At 35.3% G+C, this 27,168-nt stretch overlaps 1 protein-coding gene across 9 annotated transcripts; it reads left to right on the top strand.

The window, feature by feature from the left end:
• The first annotated feature begins 5,248 nt into the window (after positions 1 to 5,248).
• Positions 5,249 to 27,122, top strand: LOC109678085 (glycine N-phenylacetyltransferase-like). Of its 9 annotated transcripts, none has more exons than XM_074046177.1 (7): positions 5,249 to 5,526; positions 6,515 to 9,261; positions 12,087 to 12,181; positions 17,073 to 17,180; positions 21,531 to 21,657; positions 22,573 to 22,744; positions 24,471 to 27,122. In XM_074046177.1, the coding sequence occupies exons 2-7, from the start codon at positions 9,252 to 9,254 to the stop codon at positions 24,871 to 24,873; spliced, it is 915 nt and encodes a 304-aa protein (XP_073902278.1). In that variant the 5' UTR covers positions 5,249 to 5,526; positions 6,515 to 9,251; the 3' UTR covers positions 24,874 to 27,122. The 9 variants fall into 9 exon arrangements, with proteins under 9 accessions (XP_073902278.1, XP_073902294.1, XP_073902270.1 ...); XM_074046193.1 differs by having other exon boundaries at positions 5,249 to 7,032; positions 9,144 to 9,261; positions 12,093 to 12,181; XM_074046169.1 differs by having other exon boundaries at positions 5,249 to 7,032; positions 9,144 to 9,261.
• The last annotated feature ends 46 nt before the right edge of the window (positions 27,123 to 27,168 follow it).

Here is a 27,168-nt window from a genome sequence, read left to right as displayed (position 1 = left end):
ACCCATCAAAATCACAGCAGACTTCTCAACAGAAACATTAAAAGCAAGAAGAGCGTGGGGTGAGATCTTCTGGGCACTGAATGAAAATAAATTCAACCCCAGGATACTCTACCCAGCTAAACTATCATTCAAAATAGATGGAGCAATAAAAGTCTTCCATGATAAGCAGAAACTAAAACACTATGTGACCACAAAGCCACCATTACAAAAGATTCTGCAAGGGATTCTGCACACAGAAAGTGAAACCCAACTTAACCATGAAAAGACAGGCAGCACCAAACCACAGGAAAAGAAAAAACAAGACAGTAGAGAGTAACCTCAACTTAGGTACACACAATCAACTTTCAAACTAAGACAACTAAATGACAGGAATCACCACATACCTATCAGTACTAACACTTAATGTTAACAGACTTAATTCCCCCATCAAAAGGCACTGCTTGATGAAATGGATTAAAAAGGAAGATCCAACAATTTGTTGCTTACAGGAGACCCATCTCACCAACAGAAATAAGCCTAGGCTTGGGATGAAAGGCTGGAAGAAGATTTACCAAGCCAATGGCCTCCGAAAACAGGCAGGAGTAGCAATACTTATCTCTGACAAAGTAGACTTCAAACCTACATTGATCAAACGAGATAAAGAAGGACATTCCATACTAATAAAAGGGGAAATAGACCAAAAGGAAATAATAATCATCAATCTGTATGCACCCAATGTCAACACACCCAATTTCATCAAACATACTCTGAAAGACCTAAAAGCATATATAAACGCCAACACAGTGGTTGTGGGAGACTTTAACACCCCACTATCATCAATAGATAGGTCATCCAAATAAAAAATCGATAAAGAAATCCAACATCTAAAATATGCAATAGATCAAATGGACCTAGTAGATGTCTACAGAACATTTCATCCAACCTCTACACAATATACATTCTTCTCAGCAGCCTATGGAACCTTCTCCCAAATAGATCATATCCTAGGGCACAAAGCAAGTCTCAGCAAATATAAGAAAATAGAAATTATACCTTGCATACTATCTAATCACAATGCAGTAAAAGTAGAACTCAACAACAAAAGTAAAGACAAAAAACATGCAAATACCTGGAAACTAAATAACTCATTACTTAATGAAGAATGGATCATCGATGAAATAAAAGAGAAGATTAAAGTTCCTGGAAGTCAATGAAAATGAAAACACAACCTACCGGAACCTATGGACACAGCTAAGGCGGTCCTGAGAGGAAAGTTTATAGCCATGAGTACGTATATTAAAAAGACTGAAAGATCCCAAATCAATGACCTAATGATACATCTCAAACTCCTAGAAAAACAAGAACAAGCAAATCCCAAAACAAATAGAAGGAGAAAAATAATAAAAATAAGAGCTGAAATCAACTAAATAGAAACCAAAAAACCATACAAAAAATTAATGAAACAAAAAGTTGGTTCTTTGAAAAAATAAACAAGATCGATAGACCCCTGGCAAACTTGACTAAAATGAGGAGAGAAAAAACCCAAATTAGTAGAATCAGGAATGCAAAAGGGGAGATAACAACAAATACCATGGAAGTCCAGGAAATCATCAGAGACTACTTTGAGAACCTATATTCAAATAAATTTGAAAATTTTAAAGAAATGGACAGATTTCTAGATACATACGATCATCCAAAACTGAACCAAGAGGAAATTAATCACCTGAATAGATCTATAACACAAATGAAATTGAAGCAGTAATCAAGAGTCTCCCCAAAAAGAAAAGTCCAGGACCTGATGGATTCTCTCTGCTGAATTCTATCAGACCTTTAAAGAAGAACTGACACCAACCCTCCTTAAACTGTTCCATGAAATAGAAAGGGAAGGAAAACTGCCAAACACATTTTATGAAGCCAGTATTACACTTATCCCAAAACCAGGCAAAGACACCTCCAAAAAGGAGAACTATAGGCCAATCTCCTTAATGAACATTGATGCAAAAATCCTCAACAAAATAATGGCAAACCGAATTCAACAACACATCAAAAAGATTATTCACCACGACCAAGTAGGCTTCATCCCAGGGATGCAGGGGTGGTTCAACATACAAAAATCAATAAATGTAATAAACCACATTAACAGAAGCAAAGACAAAAACCACTTGATCATCTCAATAGATGCAGAAAAAGCCTTTGATAAGCTCCAACACCATTTCATGATAAAAGCTCTAAGAAAACTAGGAATAGAAGGAAAGTACCTCAACATTATAAAAGCTATATATGACAAACCTACAGCCAGCATTACAGTTAATGGAGAAAAACTGAAACCATTCCCTCTAAACTCAGAAACCAGACAAGGATGCCCACTATCTCCATTCAACATAGTACTGGAATTCCTAGCCAGAGCAATTAGGCAAGAAGAAGGAATAAAAGGAATACAAATAGGTAAAGAAACTGTCAAAATATCCCTATTTGCAGACGACATGATCCTATACCTTAACTCAGAAACTCTACTCAGAAGCTTCTAGATATCATCTAAGGCTATAGCAAGGTAGCAGGATATAAAATCAACATAGAAAAATCATTAGCATTTCTATACACTAACAATGAACAAACTGAAAAAGAATGTATGCAAACAATTCCATTTACAATAGCCTCAAAAAAATCAAATACCTAGGTGCAAACCTAACAAAAGATGTGAAAGACCTCTACAAGGAAAACTATACACTTCTGAAGAAAGAGATTGAGGAAGACTATAAAAAGTGGAGAGATCTCCCATGCTCATGGATTGGTAGAATCAACATAGTAAAAATGTCGATACTCTCAAAGTAATCTACATGTTTAATGCAATTCCCATCAAAATTCCAATGACATTCATTAAAGAGATCGAAAAATCTACTGTTAAATTTATATGGAAACACAAGAGGCCATGAATAGCCAAGACAATACTCAGTCAAAAGAACAATGCAGGAGGTATCACAATAACTGACTTCAAACTATATTACAAAGCAATAACAATAAAAACAGCATGGTACTGGCACAAAAACAGACATGAAGACAAGTGGAACAGAATAGAGGACCCAGATATGAAGCCACACAACTACAACCAACTCATCTTTGACAAAGGAGCTAAAAATATACGATGGAGAAATAGCAGCCTCTTCAACAAAAACTGTTGGGAAAACTGGTTAGCAGTCTGCAAAAAACTGAAACTAGATCCATGTATATCACCCTATACCAATATTAACTCAAAATGGATCAAGGATCTTAATATCAGACCACAAACTCTAAAGTTGAGACAGTAAAGAGTAGGAAATACCCTGGAGTTAGTAGGTATAGGTAAGAACTTTCTCAATGAAACCCCAGCAACACAGCAACTAAGAGATAGCATAGATAAATGAGACCTCATAAAGCTAAAAAGCTTCTGTTCATCAAAAGAAATGGTCTCTAAACTTAAGAGAACACCCACAGAGTGGGAGAAAATATTTGCCAACTATACATCAGACAAAGGACTGATAACCAGAATATATAGGGAACTTAAAAAACTAAATTCTCCCAAAACTAATGAACCAATAAAGAAATGGGCAAGTGAACTAAACAGAACTTTCTCAAAAGAAGAAATTCAAATGGCCAAAAAACACTTGAAAAAATGCTCGCCATCCTTAGCAATAAAGGAAATGCAAATTAAAACCACACTAAGATTCCACCTCACCCCTGTTAGAATAGCCATCATCAGCAACACCATTACCAACAGGTGTTGGCGAGGATGTGGGGAGAAATGAACCCTCATACACTGTTGGTGGGAATGTAAACTAGTACAACCACTCTGGAAAAAAATTTGGAGGCTACTTAAAAAGCTAGACACTGATCTACCATTTGATCCAGCAATACCACTCTTGGGGATATACCCAAAAAACTGTGACACAGGTTACTCCAGATGCACCTGCACACCCCTGTTTATTGCGGCACTATTCACAATAGCCAAGTTATGGAAACAGCCAAGATGTCCCACCACTGACGAATGAATTAAGAAAATGTGGTATCTATACACAATGGAATTCTATGCAGCCATGAAGAAGAACGAAATGTAATCATTTGCTGGTAAATGGATGGAATTGGAGAACATCATTCTGAGTGAGGTTAGCCTGGCCCAAAACACCAAAAATCTTATGTTCTCCTTCATATGTGGACATTAGATCAAGGGCAAACACAACAATGGGATTGGACTTTGAGCACATGATAAAAGCGAGAGCACACAAGGGAGGGGTGAGGATAGGTAAGACACCTAAAAAATTAGCTAGCATTTTTTGTCCTTAACACAGAGAAACTAAAGCAGATACCTTAAAAGCAACTGAGGCCAATAGGAAAAGGGGACCAGGAACTAGAGAAAAGATTAGATCAAAAAGAATTAGCCTAGAAGGTAACACACATGCTCAGGAAATCAATGTGAGTCAATGCCCTGTATAGATATCCTTATCTCAACCAGCAAAACCCCTTGTTCCTTCCTATTATTGCTTATACTCTCTCTACAACAAAATTAGAAATAAGGGCAAATTAGTTTCTGTTGGGTATTGAGGGGGTGGGGGAGAGAGGGAGGGGGCAGAGTGGGTGGTAAGGGAGGGGGTGGGGGCAGGGGGGAGAAATGACCCAAGCCTTGTATGCACATATGAATAATAAAATTAAAAAAAAGAAGTTGGGATGAAAAGCAAAAAAAAAAATTCACTTTTCAATAGTTTAGTTATGATATGTCTGGAAAATCCTAGTTGGATTTCACTGAATTCATTTAAACAAGGCAGGATTCTTACTATTTATTTGTTTATTGGTTCTACTGGGATTTGAACTCAGAGCCTTGTGCTTTCTAGGCAGGTGCTCTTTCACTTGAACCACTTCCTCAGCCTAGGATCCTTACCCTTTAGTTTCTCGAAATGGATAGATTTTAAAAAATTAAATGCATGATTAGAAAAAGAGCTCTGTTTCTACTCGATCTTTTTAACTTCTGTTTTACTGGGGTTTGGACTCAGGGCTTCCCTCTTGCTAGACAAGTGCTCTACCACTTGAGCTACTCCACCAGCCCAGAGCTCTGATTCTAAACAGAAAATGTGAACACTAGCCAGCTCTTTCTTCCATTGGAGCCACTTGTGAAAAAGGAGGTAAGTCATAGTACATACAGAGACCTACCCTCCTCCCACCTCTTGGCAGAGTTTTCACATCTTAGAATTGCTGAGTAATGACAAGACCTTTGGAAGCAGAAAGTAGTCCAGACTTTTGGTAAAGTCTTAGAATGCACACTGCTAACCTGTGAAAGAGCTACCTCCCTGTACAAGGAATGCAGAGGAGGGGCTGTATCTTATACTCAGTTGTCAGAAGTTTGCACAGCTTGAAGCACAGATAAGGACTTTGACTCAGCAGGTTTTTGGAAAACAGATCAATGCACAGCTTTCAAAACCAGCTTACTCAGAGGGTATATTCATCTTTGGAAAGAGTCTGCCAGGATCCTCTCTTTTCCCAGAGACCTCTGTAAGACTGAGTGAGAAGACAGCTTTGTCGGTGAGAACAAGGAATTGGTACTCTGGGACCCCTCATCTACTTTTTCCTCTCTACTAAAGTGGAAATAATCAAAATATTCTGGTTGGATGTGGATAAGAATTTCTGAACTCATTTGTGCGTAGAATCATGCCAGGGGAGAAGGAAAGTCCTCTTCTATTTGGAAAAACAAGCATTAAGCAACTACTATTTACAGAGCAGTATGTGAGATCAATGATAATTTTTGACTGGAGAAACCAGATTTTATTCTGAAGTGATAAATGAATATGAAGACATTTAGGAGTTTGCTGTTAGTAGACATGTGACAGAAAGTGTAATAGTCCCCAGACAGAAGTATGCTAGTTCAGGTGACATTTATTTGACACATTACGTATACAACCCATGAAACAGTATCTTAGGCAATTCTCTGGTATCATACTAAGGTACTCTGCTTTTACCTTGGATGAGTGATGTCCAGGGAAATTAAGTGCCCTGTTTAATGTCACAATGGGATGAGGTAGACTCTGGCAAATGGACTAAAATGCAGAAGGGATACATTGTTACTATATTATTATCTCCATCTAAAGTTTTATCTTTATATGTATGGTATTTATAAATGTGCACAATACTACATTGTTTATGCTCTGTGCAATTTTTCCTAGAGAATTTTTTCTTCATTGGAGTTGTTTCCTTAGATAAATTCCAAGTACTGGTATGGTTTTGTCAAAGGTTTAAAGTGCCTTTTATAGGACTTTGCTAATTGCTAATGCTGGCAACCCTTCAAAGTGTGCCAGCTTCCTTGTATTTCCAGAATTTTTAGCTAACTAAGCTATTAAACAACATTTTTTTATGTTTCAGGGTATGTGTACATGCACAGAGGTTGTTCTAAATGTACTTGACAATGCTATAATATTACATCATATTTATTCTGAAGTCAAACTATAATTGCTTCTTTCTTTCATGTTACCTTATTCTGTGATGCTTCTAGCTTAAATATCAAATTATTTTTCAGAAATGTTGTACTTCCATTGATATGAGACTTTCTGAGACTTGGAACAGATGCTTCTATTCTGGTCTGGGACTTTTTTGAATGCAGCACTTGGTAAAAAAAAAAATCCCATACTCTTCAATAAGGATAAGTGTAAGGCCTATTATTTCCCCAAAATGACTGAAGAAAAAACCTTGGATGAAGGAAAACACATGGAAAATACGTTAGTCTAAGGGTTCTCAATATGTTAAAGCATAAAGATGCAAGGGTATAGTGAGATCTCTGGTAACTAGAGCCAATAGAAATAAACTAATACCAGCACTACTTATGCAAGTATAGATTCTCTTTGCTCATCCTAAAGGATCAATGTTCTCAAAGAGTCAAAGTAAATTTGGAGAAGGCCATGAACACAGCAACCAGAATTGGGGAGTCAAACTGAAGAGAGAAGGAGCCAATTGGAGTTACTTCCCTAACATTGATAAGCTAAGTTCATATATACTGAAAATAGATCAGGAGTCATTAAACAACATGTCAGCAGAAAGGTAAGTGATTTTGAACAAATGTGATTTTGTCCTGACAAACAAGATTTTGCAAATCCAAAATCTGAATCTGATTACCACTTGAGTCTAATAAGATGGCATTTCTTCATAGCCCCTAACAAAAAGAGTTAAAGTGATTCCCAGGAAGGTGGCAGCAAGTCTATTTTTCTATCACTCTCCCTTGTCCAGTGGTTCTTATTCTACTTCCTTTATGACCTTGATAAGACTCCGCTTAGAATAACATCTCCCTCTTGTGAAATTTCATAGAGCTCAGCCAGAACACGTGAAGTGGTCATTTGCTACAGTCATTGTTTTCCATTTTCCTCAGGACTTTATCTTCCTACTCTTTTGATAATTCTAATTTGACACAGTAGGTCAAAATGTCGAAGTGCTGCTTTATATTACCTAGTGATATAGACTGTGCACAGCAGACACTTAGGTTTAGGAGTAGGACAAAGTTAAAGAAGAGATGAGAATTAGGGATAGGGTGAGTGAACAGGATTCAAATATTGCTTGGTAATAAAAACAAAAGGAATATTGATATTTTAGTTCACATGAAAAAATTCCACACCAAAAAGACTACTTCAAAACGTCTTTAATAGGGCTAATGAAGTGACTCAAGTGATAGAGCGTTTGCCTAGCAAGTGTGAGGTCCTGAGTTCAGTATGGAAAAAAAAAAAGTCATCAATTCTAAAACACTGTTTTTCCAAATAGTAAGATTTAATTCTGTGTGATATCCATAGTTATACTTTTTTCTTTGTAGTGCTGGATGTTGAACACAGGGGTCTCACATATGTTAGGCAAGTGCTTTATCAAAGAACTACATCCTTAAGCATTATGTGTATGTTTTATTTCCCTTACTAGATTATGAGTTCTTAGACATAGGAAACATTTATTATAGTTTGTTCTAAGTTCACAATTGTTCAAAAAATTGACCAGGTAAGTGAGTCAGTTAAAGTCAAAGCAGAGGAGCAGAAATTGGAAATTTATTATAGGGTTTTGACCTTTCGCAATTGAATGTGCTGGTTAAGCAGTTTTCACAAGCCAAATTCTTCCTGTCTAATGCTGGAGATTTGAGTATGCAGGAAAGGGGCTTGAGAAGGGGAAATTGATTTAAAGTGGGAAAGAGCACAAGATGGAGCTTACAGGGACAGACTGAAACCTTGGTGGTTCTTGATGACTCTGGTCTTGCTAGTAGTTGTCCTTCCAAGCTCCTTCATGATGAAGCTAAAGGCATATACTTGGCCAAGGTGTCAGAGAAGCTGACAGATCTGGGTCCAGGGAAGCACTTGTTACTAGCCACTGCCTTGTGTGAAGAGATGAGCTACAAAAAGAGTTTTTTCTTTAATTTGCCCCAAGTCTCTCCCAAAATAATCTTTCCTGTGACCCTAAACCTAAAAGGAAGGTAATTATAGAAAGCGTTGCTCATAAAAACAATAGTAACTTCTTGGATGGATGGATGGATGGATAGATGGATAAACAGATTAATACTTAACTTCTTAGGCTAGAAGTTTAACTTATAATGAAGCTGTACAATAGTATTTTTACAGAACAATATCTAGACTAAGGTAAGGAAAAATCATATTTAAAGGATTATTACAAAATGAGAAAGGGACTGTTGCAATAGAAAGACTGCTTAGATCATAAGATCTATAAACATCTGAAATGTGGAGAAGAGAATATCTGTTCTATATGAAGAATAAATCAAGTTTATGGATAGTCTTCAAGTAAGGAAAACATTTCTGCCTACCAGTGTTGGCTCAGATTTAAAGTGGCTCAAAGTTCAGAGTCCTGTGAAGAGAAGAATGTTAACTAAAGTTTAGCCAAGTTGGCTAACAAAAAATTTGTTCTGATGGACAACTGAAGATGGACGGTTTAGTTAACCATTTGAGAGAAATAAACAGAGCCAGGGAGAGCTCAGTGCAGGGATGTGGAATGAAGGATGACAGTACTAATAGTGCACTGGAGAATATTTTACACTGAGTTCCACCTGGAAAATATTGTACACTGAGCAGTTAGGGGACTGCTAAGGAGAGGCTGTATGCTGATTCTTTTGGAAGGAGACACAATTGACCAATGTTTGATTAACAATCATTCTGTTATTTGTTAACTAGTATTAGCATTTCAGCTCATCATTTATGAAGCAAAGAACAGGGCTTTGGAGTGTCCAGGTTTGACCTTATCTCAGATGAACAAAGAGGATATCTGAGAGTCCTGATAAGATGGGAAAAGGTGGGTTCTTGCAATAAATTATTTCCAGAAGACAAATTCAGTGGAGATTTTTTTCAGCCATTATTTTGCTGAAACACAGGGCTTGAGTAATATTCAACATTGTTAGTCCCTCAGAGAATTTTATCTGTTGAAATACACATTGGCCTTAACCTTCTGACCTGCTTTTGGACTTGGCTCTCTGAATATTCTTGAATACTGATTTGAGGGGCATTGTTGAGGATTTTGCCTACTTTGAGTATAACTGCACAGAAAAATATCATTGGTATATGTGTTACAGACAACATGGAGCAAATGGAAATCTCATATACTACAATAAGAATGTAAAATTAAGCATGCACTTTGGAAAAACAAAGGGGCATAAAACATATATCTACACAAAGACTGGTACATCAATGTTCACACTAACTTTATTGATAATCACCAAAACTCCAGCAATTCAGTGTCCTTCAACAGGTTAATAACTAAACAAACTCTGATATACCCATGCAATGCCTGCAATGAAACACTGTTATTCATCAGTAAAAAAGGAATGCACTACTGAAATGTATAGCAATTTGGAGTTTACAAATAAAGGAAATCAATCTCAAAAGGTTACATATTAAATAATTCTATTTGTTTGACATATTTAAATGGAAAACTACCTTGCCAGGAAACAATGATTGCTTGGGCTGTGAGTCACAGAAAGAGATTGTTGGCAAAGGGATAGATGTGAATTTTTTGAGAGTGTTGGAAGAATACATATCATTATTATGGTGCTAGTTACACAAACATTAATTACACTGATAAAAATTTCTAAAATTATTTACTGAAGTTTGTGAATTTTGTCATTTTTCAAATTGTGCCTTAATAAAGTCAAATAATAATAACACAAAGAATCTGGAAGGATGGGTTTTACAGTATAAATTTCTAGACCTTCTAAATAAAAAGTAACAGGGACAGAGAGATGAAGAGCTCTTAGATTGTTCTAACACATTTTCAAATTTGAGAATATTGTACCACACCATTATTACATCCCCTATGTAAGGAATCAAAGGAAAAGAATTCATGTTTCTTGCATCAAGAAAAGATATGCCTTATTTATAATAATCCTAGTAATAATAAAAATGGTTTACACATATTCGAGCCTGGTACTTTGCAATAGATTTAGAAACATTATCTCATTTGCCATGTGTGAGATTACATGGGTTACCTTCATTTAATCCTTTTCAGTTTGTTTCAAATCCACAGCAAGTAATTCTGCCAAAGAAAAGTCACTCAGTGGACTATTTTTGGATAACAGTGGTGGTTGATTGTCGCACCTGATAAAGACAGATAGAAATGCTATAATTACCTACCCAGGCAAGGAAGCTCATGCCTGTAATCCTAGCTACTTGGGAGGCAGAGATTGGGAAGATCTCAGTTCAAGTCTAGCCTAGGCAAAATGTTTGTGAGACCCTATCTCAACTAATAAAAGCTTGGCATGGTGGCACACACCAGTCATCCCAGTTACCTGGGAAGCATAAATAGGAGGATGTGGTCCAGGTTGTCCTGTGCATAAAGCAAGACTCTATCTCTAACTGAAGCAAAAAGGGCTGGGGATGTGACTCAAGTGATGGAGCTCTTGCCTAGCAATTGCGAGACACTGAAATTGCCAGGATCCCCCCAAGAAATATTATTTATTTGCTCATTACATACTGTATACATGAATCAAGTTACCACACTGTACCTTGTTAATTTGAAGTTATAATAGAGTTGGGATAAGAAAGGGACTAAGGTAGAAAGAAGAAAAATAGAGGAGATGAACCAATTCAGGTTATAATACATATATACATGAAAATGTCACAAGGAAACTCCCTAGTAGCTATCTTAAACAAATAAAAATGTCATATTTTTTCTTTACAAAATCAGAGACTAGGAAGACAGAACCAGTCCTGCCCTTCGGGGCTCATACCAGCGGGAAGGGGAGGTGGTGGGGAAAGGGTGTAGGAGGGTGTATATGGTGCAAATACCATATACACATGTATGTAAATGCAAAAATGATACAGTGAAACCTATTCCAGGAATGGGGGATGTGTGGGATAAAGGAGAATGATAGAGGTGGTGAATTCAAGTATGATATATTCGATACATTGTAAGGACTTTTTGTAAATGCCACAATGTACCCCACCCAGAACAACAGTTTAAAAAATTAAAAATAATAATAGGTTTGGGGATATAGCTCAGTGATAGAATGCTTTCATACCATGTGTAATATCCTGGGTTCAGTTCCCAGCACCATAAAAGGTAAATAGACTAATATAGTGATAATTAATAAAAAGAGTAATAGTAAACATAATCATTGAGAGCTTCCTAGGTTCCAGATGTAGATCAAGTTCATTGCATGCTTTGACTTATTTAATTGTCTCACCTACTCTGTGAAATACCTGCTATGGTCATTGCCATCTATAAATGAGGAAATCAAGGCAATAAAGTTTTAAGTGACTTGCTCAACATCATATAGATGCTTAGTCTCAGTCAGACTTACCATGGATAGAAATTTAATCTCAAAGCATAGTCAGGCCTGTTTAGAGAATAGAGTAGGTAATCTTAGTACATCTTTAATTATTGGAATTTTGACTGTTATAAAATGAAAACAAAACTTTCAGATATATTTTTAAAAGTTAAAAAAGTGATATTAGAGATAATTTCAGAAAGAGGCACCTCTACTTTCTACCAGTCCTGTTCTTTCTTGAAGTTAGTGAGGAGTTCAGTGAATGGAGCTCAGACCACAAACCAGAACTGCCTATTGTGTCTGTACTTCTTCTAACTCTTCTCCTCCTTTGATGTTTCTTTATCCTCTCTTTAAGCTACAGCACCTGTCAAGATGTTCCATTTGCGAAGCCCACAGGCACTGCAGATGCTAGAGAAGTCCCTAAGAAACAGCCTCCCTGAGTCCTTAAAGGTGAGAGTGAAACATTCTCAGGAACAAGAGATTGTGGAAGAGGTGGGAAAGAAGCAACATTCACTGAGCACCATTCTGTGACAGACACTTACTTTGTGGATTCTGATTTAGTTCACATCACCTTGATGCAAGGCAGGTACATTGTACCCATATAATCAAAGAGGGAATGGAAGCTTAGTGGTGTAATGAGTGAGATCCCAGCAATGGTGATTGGTAATGCTCTGACTTGCATCTAGTATGATCTCTGCTGTGTGATGATTAAAAAACATTCTCTTGTACTCTTCTGGGAATTTTGTTATTTAACACTGGAAGTTTTTCAGAGATTCAAAGTTGGCTAAAACTAACACACTAATGTTTAATTTGTTTTTCTAAATAGTCACGTGTCTAGCTAAGTGGTTGAGCACATGATCCTTCCTTGATTCTTCAAGTTTTATCAAGTGCCAAGTGACTATGTATAATTTGGGGGTGAACAGGAAATTTCCTTTTAGAAATGGATTAATAATAATCGTAAACATTTCTCATAACAATGCATATAGTAAAGGAACTAAAATTCCAGGGATCGTCTTTGTATTGTGATAATGATGCTAATTCATCAAAAAGGCATAACAATTGGTGACATTTATACACATAACAGCAGAGGCTCAAAAGAGACTGGTAGAATTGAAAAGTAGATAAACTCACAAGTTTAATGAAAAGCTTCTGCACTCTTCTTTCAGTAATTTATAAATACGCATATATGTAAACCATAATAATGTAGGAGACTTGATCAACACTAGGAGCCAACCTGAAATAATTAACAATTAAAATGCTTTCCTAAATAATTGCAGTATACATATTCTGTCAAGTGCTCTTAGATCATTATCAAGGTAGACTATATATGTTTAGATAACTTAAATCATATTAAATATGTTCCTAAACAATAATGGAATTAAAGTTACAAGTTAAAAGTCTCTGGAAATTCTCCAAATTTCTGCAGATGGTACAAACCATTTCTAAATAAAGCAGTCTTCAAAGTTGCAAGGAAAATTAGAATGTCAGTTAATTGAAATTGAATGTACAACATATCAAAATTTGTGAAGTGAAATTAAACACTGGTAAATGGGAAGTATATGGCATTAACTGGTTATACAAAAAATATAAGAAAGTTATCAACTAAGTAACTTGAGCTTCCACCTTAAAAACTAGAAAGAGGACACATTTTAAGAAACAGAATGATGGAAACACACACACACATACATATAAATCTATATGGAAAAAATAGGAAAGAAAATCCATGCATCTAAAATCTGATTCTTAGAAAAAATCAATAATTGTGATAATGATGTAACCAATCTGACCAAGAAGTAGAGGAGACAAAGATGACCACTATTAATATCAGTAAAGAAATAGAGGGCATTACTACAAACCCAAAAAGCATAACAAGCATAACAAACATAACAAGAACATACTTTTATCAGCACTTAACTCACAGATTTCACATTTTATTCTGGGAAAAGTTCACATTATTAAAGGTCACTAAAGAAGAAGGTCAAGATTTAAATTGCCCTACATTTGCAAATGAAAACATTCTGACAAAGAAAACTTCCAGATGGCGTCACTGCTCATTTCTACAACACACATAAGGAAAAAATAATGCAAATTCTATACAAATACTTTCATGATATAATAGAAGAGATAAACATATTATGATGGTAGAATTACCCTGATAACAAACTCAGGAATTTTTATAACAAAAAACTGCAGGCAGGGCATGGTGGTGCACACCAGTACTACAGAGGCAGAGGCAGAAGGATTCCAAGTTTGAGGGCAGACCTGGGCTCCACAAATGAAAAAGAGAGAGAAAGGAGAGAGAGAAAAAAAGAAGGAAAGACAAAGAGAGAAAGAAAGAAGGAAGGAAGGAGAAAGGAAGAAAGAGAGAAAGAAGAAAGAGAAAGAAAGAAAAGAAAGAAGGAAGGAAGAAATGAAGGAGAAAGAGAAAGAAAGGAAAAAAGAAAGAAAGAGAGAGGGAAAGAAAGAAGGAAGGAAAGAGAAAGAAAGAGAGAAAAAGAGAAAGAAGGAGAGAGAGAGCAAGCAAGAAATATATATATGTGTGTGTGTATATATATGTATATATATATATATAGAGAGAGAGAGAGAGAGAGAGAGAGAGAGAGAGAGAGAGAGAAACAAGTTATGGCAAAATACGCCTGCAGTCCCAGTTATGTGGGAGGCAGAACTGGGACAATTGAATTTCAAGGCCAGCCTGGGCAAAAAGTTTGCCAGACCTTATCTCAAAAAACAAGCTGGTACATGCCTGCAATTCCAGCTATGCTGGAGGCAGAGGTAGGAGGATCATGGTCTAAGGCCAGCTGTACAAAAATGTGAGACCCTCCCTGAAAAAGTGAACAAAGCAAAAATGGCTGGAGGTGTGCTCAAGTGGTAGAGCACTTGACTAGCAAGCTGAAGGCTCTGAGTTCAGACCCCAGTACTGCCAAAGAAAGAAAATAAGAAGTTACAGAACCATATCTATCCTTCCTATCTATCTATCTATTTACCTATCAGCTATCTATGTACAGACATATATACTTATTAACAAACAGATGCAAATATCCTCATAAAAATACTATCAAGTCAAATGTAGCAATATATAAAAAGAACAATACATCATGACCAAAAGGTATTTATCTTGAGAATTCAAGGAAGAGTCAACATTCAAATTTCAATCAATGTAAGTCACCATATCAACAGACCAAAGAGAAAAACCATATGATCTTTTTAAAATAAGTATAGAAAAAGTGTTGGGCAAAAGTTAAGATTCCCAATAAATACAAAACTCTCAGAAAGCTAGAACACAAAAGGGAATTTCATCAACCTGATTAAAAGCATGTAGGAAAAACATGCAATTAATATCATACTAAGTAGTGAAAGACTGAGTACTTCCACTAAGATTGATAAGGCAAGATGTCTATCCTCACTATTCCTATTCAGTGTGACACTGATTGTCCTAGCAAATATAAAAAGCAAGAAATAGAAACAAAAGGAATACATACTGGAAAGAAGCAAGCAAAATAGAGTCTTATTCACTGAGATCATTATTGTCTAATGTAGAAAATTCTAAAGATATTAGAAAGTTTAGCAAGATGACAGGATTTGAGGTTAATATGCAAAATAACAGAAATAAATAATTATATATATATGTATATATATATTAGTAGGGAACAATTAGAATTCAAAATTAAAATCAGTACCACTTACAATAACCCTCCCAAAGAAATACCTCCCAAACCTTTCAGTGTAACTTATGTTTTCTTTTGTTAATGACTCATATATCTAGACTCCTGGGGTAAAATGAGGATAATGTGTTTAGTGCAGTTTTTGTGATGAACATGATAATGTTAAATATATTTGTTGTACTTCTTTTGTTTACATTTCCTGGTGCTCTGATATCTTGTATACAGATTGTTTATGGACTAATCCATAGCTGATGCTTCTGACTAAGGGCCATCTAGTGAGCAGGGTCCAGAGAAAAACTTCTTTGACCCAACAAATTCACTCTTTGCTGGACCACATTGCAGAAGCTAAAAAAATTCTGGTTCTATTACATATAAAATAAGTAAAACCCCAAACTCAATATTTTTGGTAGACATATCCATTCAACACTCATTAAAGTTTCAGGTAAGAGGAAGGTCTGTGTACCATAGTCTGAAAGGTTTATTTCTTGTGTTAGCTCTTATTCATTCAATTTGTAGTGGCTACCATATGCAAAGAAAGCAGTGACTCATTTATAATTTTCTATTTGTGGTTTATATGAACATCACTGGTCCCAAATTCAAGTGGTGGTGTTTTTTTTTTAATAACCCTATTATTTCCTCCCAAACTGCATTTAGGTTTTACATTGAGCTTCTACAATTTAATCTTTTCATATAAACTTAGTAAAGTCAAAGTTTGTTTTGTTCTCTATTTTCCTTAGTCTTTCATACAAACATTTCAAGGGAAAGGTAAAGAGTTTCAGGATTAGTTCTGGCCCTTGGTTATTGAAATGTTTTTTATTTCATTGGTTTTTGATCTTGGGTGTCTTTTCACCCATAGTATAAGGCATCATGTTCCCAACTGCACTTTGATCCTGAGGACCATTCTGCTGGGCACTGAAGTGCTTCTTCTTCCCATAACCACAAGACTTATTCCAGTTAGGAGGATCTCTAGCTTAGCTTCCCGAGGTGCACTGATGTTTGAAGAGATGCTTCTAATGTGTGATGTTACTGGACTTAGGTCACTGAAGCCCATGATTTTAACACTATGTTCTTTGTACTTACTTAGATAGGCAAGAACTCACTTGAATTATAGAAAAGTAATTTTAGCAGAAATTTCCTGCTAAAATTGAAATAGACATTTTTCCAAAATTTAAGCAAAATGTTTTTTGAAGAATTAAACTAAAATATTAGAGAAATTGAAATGACATACATTAGGAAGTAAGCACACTAAATAAACCTTCTTTCACATATAAATATTATTCAGTAGTGAAACATGACTAGGTTTTTGTTTATTGACATGGGAATATGGATTTGGGAAAGTATATTTTAAGTAATGTTTATTAGATAATTTTATTGTTTATTAAATTGTGTGTATATGTAGTTATGTGGAAGAAAATGGAAAGGCATAAGACTAAATTCCACAATGAAAGAGTGGCTGATTGTTATTTATCTGCATTTTGTAATGGTTTCATCCAAAAATATATTTGCCTTTGGAATAAATAAAATATAACCTGAAGATTGAATTGGATGACCTATCAGTTACACACTAGATTTTCATAGATATAAGCCTTGTTTTGGTTAACGACAACAACAAAAAAAACCAAAGCACTTTACTGTTCCTTTGCAATGTGCTGACCCTCTCATTTGTTGGAATGTTGTAGGTTTATGGGACTGTCTTCCACATGAACCAGGGAAATCCATTCAAGCTAAAGGCCCTGGTGGACAAGTGGCCTGATTTTAATACAGTGGTTGTCCGTCCCCAAGAGCAGGTAAGTTGTCTGGTGTGGAATGAATACTACTCTGCATTCATATTTTCTGCATGTGTAACACAATTCTGGAAATATGATAGGCTCCAGGGAAGAAAAAAATGAATCCTAGTGATGCCAATATGTCCCTGTCCTTGAGGAAACACAGATAACCACATGGATTTCAGCTTGATATGAAAATGTGCAAGACCATGCAAGCATATTTATATTTCTGTTTAAGGATTATACTTTGAGATTGAAAAGTGGCACTGGATAAGAGAGAACTAAAATTTTCCCTATAGAAAATGTAGGGAAGATCAGAGAACTTTCCAGGTAGAAATTTCATTCAAACTAGATTTTGATGTTTAGGAGGCTGAAAAGAGCAGAAAGATGTGTTCTAAGTAGAGAAAATAGCACCTACAAAAAATGAAGATAAATATGAAAGATTTTATGGAAACAGAAAAAAAAACAGGTTGAAAATCTATACTTGAGAGCATATTTTCAGTACCAGACTTTAAAAATCACTCAAACAAAGCAATTAAAACACTTATAATAAAATTATGTTTTAAATACATTGATAAACATAAGGTAAAATCCATGCGTACAAAAGTATGAATATTAACAAAATATCATTGTTGTATAAATTACTGACAAATAAAATGTAAATAATGATTTTGAAGTAGAAATGAGTAGACAATAGCTACTATCATGAATACATTTGAAAGTATAAAAGTTATCATTAGATATATAAATTCGGAGTGAAATCCTGAATACTCCAGGACTGTAATGGTAGTGTGTAAATCCTACAGAACTATAGTATGAAGGTTTAAAGGTCAAACTGAAAATAATTAAAGCTGACATAAGTTGTTAAGGAATATATAATATAAAAAGGTATTGATTGTAAAATAAATATTTAAATTTTTTGGCATAAGTAAAGAGTTTCTGTCATAGAAGTCAACTTGTTATCAGCTAAAATAGTCTCTTATAAGAGACTTACATAAGATGCCTTATGTAAGACTCATCATAACCACACAACAAACAAAAGAACAACAACAAGAAAGAAGCAAACTGTACCACCAGTAGTAGACTGAATGAATGGATAAGAAAACAAAATCCAACTGTATGCTGCCTACAAAGAACCACATTCACTTTTAGATCACACATAGACTGAAAGTGAACAGATGGAAGAATGTATTCCATGCAAACCATAACCAAAAAACAAGAGTGGACATAGTAAAATTAGCCTTCAAGTTAGAAGTTGTCACAAGAGATAAAAAGGTCAGTATTTAATAGTGAAGAGGTCAATCCTTCAATATTTCAATTGTGAATATATATGTACCTAGTATTGGAGTGCCTGAATATATAAACAAGTATTAGTGAACACAAAGAGAGAAATTGATGTCAATTCAGCATTAATAAGGGACACCAATACCCCACTTTTAAGAATTAATAGGTCAACTGGCAAAAAGAAAAGAAATTTAACAAATCAGAAAAGAAACGAGAATAAAAAATCTATAGCATGAATAAAAAACTAAGACTTGGATTTTTGAAAATACAGAGAAAATTGGCAATTCTTTACTAGTATAAAAAAAGAAGACTCAAGCGAAGTTAGCAGGCTCAAGCCAAAAATCGTATGTTCTCCCTCATGTGCGAATTTCAGACCTTAAACAAACACAGTAATATTATTAGACATGGGTCACGTGCTAAGGGGAGAATGCATACAGGAGGAGGTGGGAAAGGTAGGAAACTCAAAATTTGAAAGTGTTTGATGTGCCCACTCTAGAGGAGCTAATAAAGTAATCTTAAACTGACAGAGGTCAGTATGGGAAGGTGACCAGGAAGTACTGAAGAGGTTTGGTAGAGATGAACCAATTGTAATACCCATGCATGGAAGCAATGCTAGGAATCTCTCCGAATAGCTATCCTTAGACTAGCAGAAATGCTGTCTTTCTTATTATTGCTTATGTCTTCTCTTCAACAAAATTGGAGAAGAGGGCAGAACAGATTCTGCCTGGAAGTGGTGGGGGGGAAGGAGGGAGTTAGGGATAGGGGGGAGAAATGGCCCAAACAATATATGCACATATGAATAAATGAATAAAAAAAGAAGACTCAAATAACCCCAAATATGAAAGTGAAAACATTACAACAGCCATGTCAGAAATAAAATGGGTCATTAGGAACTATCATAAATAATTATATGCTTAAAATTGGATAGGAATTGAGGAAATAGACAAATGCTTAGAAATATACAACTTACAAAAATTGAACCAAGAAGGAATAAAATAGCATTAAAGACCAGTAACAAGTAAAGAGATTAAACAAATAACCAAAAACCTCTCATGAACAGAAACTTAGGACCAGATAGCTTCACAGACGAATTGTATCAAATAGTCCAAGTAGAATTAATACTAGTAATTCTTCAATACTTCCAAAATGTAGAGGTAGAAAGAATGCTTCCAAATACATTTTATGAAGCTACCATTACCTTGTTACGTAAGCCAGAAAAAACACACAAAAACTATAGTCCATTTTCTCTGATAAACAGTTGTAAAAAATCCTCAATAAAATATTAGCAAACTAAATTCAGTGGTAAACATAAAAAAATTGTATATTGTAATCAAGTAAGATTTATCCATAGTATGTAAGGCTGGTTTACCACATGCAGATCAATCACTGTGATATGTCATAACAGAAGGAAAGATAAATACCACATGACCATTTCAATTGACTAGAAAAAAACATTTGACAAAGTTCAACATCCTTTCATGATAAACAATCTCAACAGTTTAGGAATAGAAGAAAAATTTATCATAAAAATAAAACTACCATTTGACACAACAATACCTTTTTCTGGGCATATATCAAAGGAAACAAAATCACCACCATGTGAAGGTATCTGCATATCAGTATTTATTGCAATAACTAAGATATGGAAACAACCCAAAAACTCACAGGCAGATAAATGGATAAACTGATTGATCTATCTATCTGTCTATCTATCTACCTATCTATCATCTATCTATCTCAGATATATGTATATGTGTATATGTATTAGCGTACATACCAGTATATTGTATATATGTATGTGTGTATATATGCTGATTTATATACAATGAAGTTTAATTCAGCCTGAAGAAAGGAGATTTTACCATTTCCCATAACACAGAGGAATCTGGAGGATATTATGCTAAGTAAAATAAGGCAATAGCAGAAAGAAAAAAATTTATTATCTCACTTATATGTGAATCTTTTAAAAGTCTAGCTATATAGCCATAGAGAATAAAATGATTAAAACAGTACTGAATGTGAGGGGGCAGGGATATATAGGTCAAACAAATCAAAGTAGCAGGTATGTAAGATGAACAAGTCCAAAGAGATATTATGTAACATGAAGTTTTACTGCGTTTTTTGTCAAACTAGTAAGTTCTAGCTACTATTCCCACAAAACAAAGAAAGAATGGTAATTGGGCAGGATGATGGATCTGTTAATTTGCTTCAGTCTAGTAAATATTTTTTCCATCTATATGTATCCCATAACAATATGTACACTATAATTACATATAACAAAATGTATGTATAATTAAATATATATAATAAAATGTATTTGTTTAAAAACCACCAAACAACATAGAATACAAAAATGAAGTTAATTATTAAAATCTAAAATTGAAATAATATTTACATTTGAAATAGTATGCTTAAAACACTTACTTTCACTGGTATTACTGTTGAATTGTAAGGGAATTTCTAGGCAAAAATTTATAGCTATTCTACCCTAGCTGGGTACTTGACCCCTGGTCCTTCTTTTATCTTCAAATAATCCAACCCTTATTTATTAACTTTGAAAAGGTCTTTTGGTACAAACTTTGCATTTTTATTTTGCTAAGAGTACAAACTTTGTTTTTGAAATATCAATGCTTTGTGTTCTTCATTTTGGATAGCTTTATTAGGTATACATAAAAATTCCAATGCAATGTTGTTTGTGTCAATTTCAATATTATTATGCTAAAAATACATTTGTTCTGAGGCACTGAAGTAGCATAAAATTTATTCTTGGAACAGAAGTTTTCCTTTGACAGCATCACTTTTCTTCTTTCTCCTGAGGATTACAAAATTATGGAAGAATGATTTAAAATGCTTTTGACTGATTTTAAGTTTAATGCAACATATAAACATTTGGTTCAGCAAAATTTATTGATATAAACTGAAGAGATTCCTTGACTTGGTTTTATGATGTAAATGATCCAGAAGCAGTGATAATATGTGAAGACTATCCATATTTAAGTTTTTATAATAACAATAAAATGAAATGCAAAAATATTTAAATTACTTGGTAAAGCAATTTGATTTATTCCATGTTTCTCAACCAAACAGGAAATGACAGATGACCTTGATCACTATACCAACTCCTACCAAATCTATTCTAAGGATCTCAAGAACTGCCAAGAAGTCCTTGACACATCAGATGTCATCAACTGGAAACAACATTTGCAGATCCAAAGTAAGTGTACTGGGATGTGTCTGGCTGCTGGGACCACCTGTGTCTATATCTCTAAGGTCATTTCCATCCCAGGCACCTTACCTTACCATCTTAACTTCCTCAGAATGTCAACCTAATGTTCATTTCTTGTTCTGATTGCCACCACCTCATCCATAGAGTAGATTTCAAATATTGAAGACAGTGCGGTTGATACACAGAACTGTGAGCAAGGTGGTTTCTTGTTAGCTGAGGATCCATGGTATATTTTGCAGACATTCAGTATCCCTCGGGATAATTGAGTGTGAGATCAAACCGTTCCCTCTGACCTTCCATTTCTAGAATATGAATGACATCATTTTGCTATAGACCACCTCCCAGGTCACCGAGGATGACAACTGCTGTGGTTATGAGCGTGCCCTCTGGAGTTAGACTACAAAGTCTGGCATTCTTGCTCAGCCTTCTTGCTTTGTGATCTTGAGCAAGTAACTTAAATCTATTAATCAGTCCCCTCATAAATAAAAATAACTATAATAAACAGACATAAAACATAGGGCCATTGTAAGGATTAAATGACCTATCAGACCAGTACCTAGGTGTATAACATTTAAGGCTAATTATTATTTAAAACTACTTTTTTGGCTTTACAGTAATACAGTCAGAATTTCTAGTGTCCTGTTTTACATAAGAGAAAACATTCTTGGGGAGTGACTTGGCCATAGTCACAGACAAGAGTGTTTGACTCTAGGGCTGGTGAAGTGACTCAAGTGGTAAATTATCTGCCTAGCAAGCATGACCCTGAGTTCAAACCCCAGTACTACAAAAGAAAAACAAAAAGAAAAAAGATTATTGGACTCTAAATCCAGCATACTGGATTGAATCACATCTTGTACTTGCTAAATAGGCAGTTACTTCTTTCCCTACTTTACTCCCTTTTAGGTTCACAGTCTAGCATGGATGAAGTGATACAAAGTCTTGCAGCTGCTAAATTGGTCAAGGTCAAGAAAACACAATGCATTCTCTATATGATGCCCCAGACAGCAAAGAAACTTGTGCCATTCCTGGTGGACATTGAGAATTTATGTCCTAAATCATACAGACCCAAGGCAATGTGAGTTTGATTAAAGATGCTCTGTACTATTCACCTCTTTCACTTAAGTGGCTCCCTAACTTCTCTCCCAATGTTCACTCTTGCCTCCCTACTCAGTGCATTTCCAGGGCAACTTTTTAAATATGTAATGTGGGTTATGTCATTCATCTATTTAAAAGACACCAATATTTCTCAGTTCTCCTTGAATGAAATCCAAATTCTTTTATGGTCCCCATAAGACCCGCACCTATCACCTCTTATATTTCATCTTGTCCCCTTGCTCACTCCTACCAGTAGATCTGGACTTCTTTCTGCTACTTGATTGTCATACATTCACACATTCTTTTCAGTGACCACATTTACTCTTTGCCTAAATAAAATGTCCTTCCCTCTGATCTTCACATATTTTCCCCATTTTTGTTATTGCTATTAATACTCTCAAATCTATTAATTTTGACAGTTGTTTTTGGAGCACGTTGAGTAAAACCAACCACATAATTTTTCATTATAAAACCTAATTTTAATGTTCTTTTATTGCACTTACCATTAGCTGAAAACAGTTTACTTATGTATACATCTACCCTGTTTGTTGTTTGAAGCCTCTTCAGAACATTTAAAATCTTTTAAGAGCAGAGATCCTTCTCTGTATGTCCACTGATAGATCTTCAGTAGCCAGAAGAGAGGCTGGCACACAGTACTCTCTTAATAAACATTCATTTAATGAGTCAACCTCATAGGCAAAAAGGTTTCCAATAAAGATCTTTTAAGAAAATATATATTTTCTTCCATGGATTTTTAGTGTTTCCTGAGTAGACATGGAAACTTTTATTAGAATTTGATCTGAAGATGCTCAATTCCATGGCCTTCTCTGTGTTAATATTCCTGGAAGAGTTTTATTTACATTATAAAGTACATTACAACCAGTAGAGCACTTTCTCACTGAGAATATTATTGGATAGTTTTGTCCACCTTGTGAGATAGGGTGGGAGACACTTTTTCTGTTTCCTGAGAGAAAGCAGCCTCTGATGATGGAGTGGCTGTCTCACCTGGTGGATGGTGAACTGTCTAACTGCAGCTCATGTTTTGATCTTCTAATCCACATCCTAGGTTCTTTCTAGGATTCCTCTTGGAGCTCTTTTACACCCTTGCATGAGAAGTCATACTTCTGTATCCCATAGCAGGAGCTATCTACACTCCATATTGTTGACTCTTTCTATAATTGAGCTTCCCCATGTGTTTGACATGGCTGCCAGGGACCCTCGAATATGACATTCAAGAGTCCATGATTCTAAAATCTGACTTTACTGCTTGCTAGCATGTGCTTTGGGGCACTTACTTATTTTCTGTTTTCCAGTTTTTCTTATCTATTAAATGGGGATGATATCATCTGTCTCATCTTATGTGGCGTGTCAGTGTTAAAAAGGACAATGCTTAATTTTGGTGGAATTTTTGTGCACTGTTCTAAATACTTATAACATAATAGTTCTTGTAGCATTCATTTCTCTTTCCACAGGAGTGCTATTGATATCCCCATTTAATAAAAGAAGAAATGGAGACAGAGAGACATTAAATTACTTGTGCAATGTCCTACAGCTAGTCAAATAATGTACCCTGCCTGACTGCTAAAATTATATCATTTCTTGTGTTCCTAAATGCCTCCCAATACAGTCTGGGGAAAAATAAATATAATATTTCACAGCATGCATATAATTTGTACTTTTTTTAAAAAAAACTTTTTTCTCAATAGTAACCAAGAGATGTTTAAACTCTCATCACTGGATGTTACCCATGCTGCCTTGGTGGATACATTTTGGCATTTTGGTGGCAATGAGAGAAGCCAGAAATTCATTAAGCGCTGCATCTGGACCTTCCCTAGCACCTGTGTTCTTGGACCTGAGGGGACTCCTGCGTCCTGGAACCTAATGGACCAGACTGGAGAAATTAGAATGGCTGGCACTGTGCCTAAGTATCGGGCCCAAGGCCTCAGCTCCTATGCCTTATATGTACAGATCCAGGCTCTAGACAAACTTGGCTTCCCTTCATATAATCACACAGACAAAGCCAACAAAATTGTACAGAAAATGAGTCAAAATCTGGGTAATGTCCCCATGCCCTGTGACTGGAACCAGTGGAATTGTGTCCCTTTGTAAAGCTGAACATGTTATGTAGCCTGTGGTGTGGATAGAGGTGTGGATTAGTGGACATAAGAGAGAACAAATTGTAATGAACAGTAAAGCAGTGGACATTGGTAGGGTCTAAGAAAGCAGTATGAATGGTCAATGGGATTGCAGTGGTCCCCATACCCACAGAGCTTTTCAGATCCAGTAGACCTGCATAGTCATGCCTTTCTGTAGTGGCTCCTGACTTTGTTAAACTTTCCACACTTCTAGGTCTTTTTGTTCAGCTGCCTGCTACCCCAGTGCTCCTCCAGGAACTCCTATCTCACACATAGATTACCAGTCAGATCTTACCAGTTTGCCACCATGTGATGTTACCTTATGAATAGTATGTATTTTTTCACACCTTTTCATTAATTTAGAGGCCAAAGAATGCCCCATCTCTTCAGTAGTATTTTGAAATGATTCTTTCACTGGTATCCCTGTGATCTGTGTTTAATAAGTGTGGTAAATGTCACACAAGCAAACATTTGAGGGTAGGTTGGATATGGTAAGTGGAAGGCTTATTTTTGGAAATAAATTTTATTGTATATATTTAATGTATACCACATGATGGTTTTGGAATCCATTTAGATAATAAAAAGATTTTAATAGCGAAGCAAATTTACAGAGTATCATCTCACATACTCTCCCAGTTGTTTTGTTTTTGCAGAAACAACAGCTAAAGTCTCACTTGTCACGAATCTCATATGTAGTTCAATTTTGTTACTTATAGTCTCCATGTCATACAGTACAGTAGATCTATAGACCTGCTCATCCAATGTATATGCTATTTTGTCTTCTGATATCCCCCTTTTCTCACCTGCTCCTAACCATGGCAATTACGTTGTTCTCCATATTCATATATTTGATTTTTTTTAGATTCTACAAAATATTGTGTGAATTCATACAATATTTTTTTTCTGTCTGGCTTATTACACCTAGAACAGTATTTTCTGGGGGTATCAGTGTTATGGCAAATGGCAAGATCTTGATCATTTAAGGGCTGAATAATATTCCATTGCATATGTATATGTACACATAATATCATAGTTTCTTTATCCTTTGTTTATTAAAGGTTTTTTTCATATCTTTGTTATCATGAATGATGCTGCAAATATTTTTATGAGGTGCTGATTTTGTGTATAGCCCTAAAGAGGCATTTCTGGGTTATATGGAAGTTCTATTTCTAATTTCTTTGAAAATATCTGTACCATTTTCCATAATGAATGTACCAATCAATATACCCACTAATAGTGTACATTTCTCCATCCAGTTTCCAACACTTGTTGTCTCTTCATTTATGTAAAACATACTAGTTTTGAGGTGATAACTCAAGTTAGTTTTGATTTACATTTCTCTGATTATTAATGATATTGAGCACTTTTAATGAACCTGTTAGCCATTTTTCTGACTTTTTGGAGAAATGTCTATTCGCCTCTTTTGTACCTTTTTAAATTAGGTTACTTATTTTTATTCTTTCAAAGTATATGAGTTCTTAACAACAAATGTTGGCAAGGATATGGGGAAAAAGAAACCCTCATACACTGCTGGTGGGAATCTAAATTAGTACAACCACTGTGGAAAACAGTATGGAGGCTCCTCAAAAAGCTAAAAAGAGAAGTGCCACATGATCCAGAAATTCCATCCTATGGATATACCTGAAGGAATGTAAGTCAGGTTATACTAAAGGCACCTGCACATCCATGTTTATTATTCACAATAACTAAGCTATAGAAATAGCCAGGATGCCTTGCTACTGATGAATGCATTAAGAAAATGTGATAGCTATATACAATGGAATTTTATTTAACCACAAAGAAGAATGAAATATTGTCACTGGCAGGTAAATGAACAGAACTGGAGAACATCATCTTAAGTGAAGTTAGCCAAGTTCAGAAAGCCAAAAGCTACATGTTTTCTCTCATATGTGGAATATATACCTGATACAAATACAGCAATTCTGTGAAAACAGGTCAGTCTAAGGGAAGGTCACATACAAGAAAGAGAGGGTAAAAGAAAGAAATTTAGATGATGAATATGGTTGATGTACTTTCTATATAAGAATGAATATAGAATTTTTAAACTTGTTGAAACCACCATAAGAAAGAGACTAAGATAGAAAGAATAAAAATAGAGAAGATGAACCAATTCAGGTTATAGTACATATAGATATGGAAATGTCACAAGGAAGCTCCCTGTGTAGCTATCTTAAACAAATGAAAATGTCATTTTTTTTCTTTTATAAAATTGGAGAACAGTAGGGCATAACAGGTCCTGCCTGGGGAC

Source organism: Castor canadensis, chromosome 1, assembly GCF_047511655.1.
Source record: "Castor canadensis chromosome 1, mCasCan1.hap1v2, whole genome shotgun sequence".
In the NCBI taxonomy this organism is placed as follows: Eukaryota; Metazoa; Chordata; class Mammalia; order Rodentia; family Castoridae; genus Castor; species Castor canadensis.
The sequence above is the reverse complement of the archived record's forward strand: the minus strand, read 5'-3'. Positions and strand labels throughout refer to the sequence as shown.

Coding starts and splice junctions, on each gene's coding strand:
- LOC109678085 (XM_074046177.1), top strand. Junction 12,182..17,072: donor GCCTCCCTGAGTCCTTAAAG/GTGAGAGTGAAA, acceptor GGAATGTTGTAG/GTTTATGGGACTGTCTTCCA. Junction 21,658..22,572: donor ACAACATTTGCAGATCCAAA/GTAAGTGTACTG, acceptor ACTCCCTTTTAG/GTTCACAGTCTAGCATGGAT.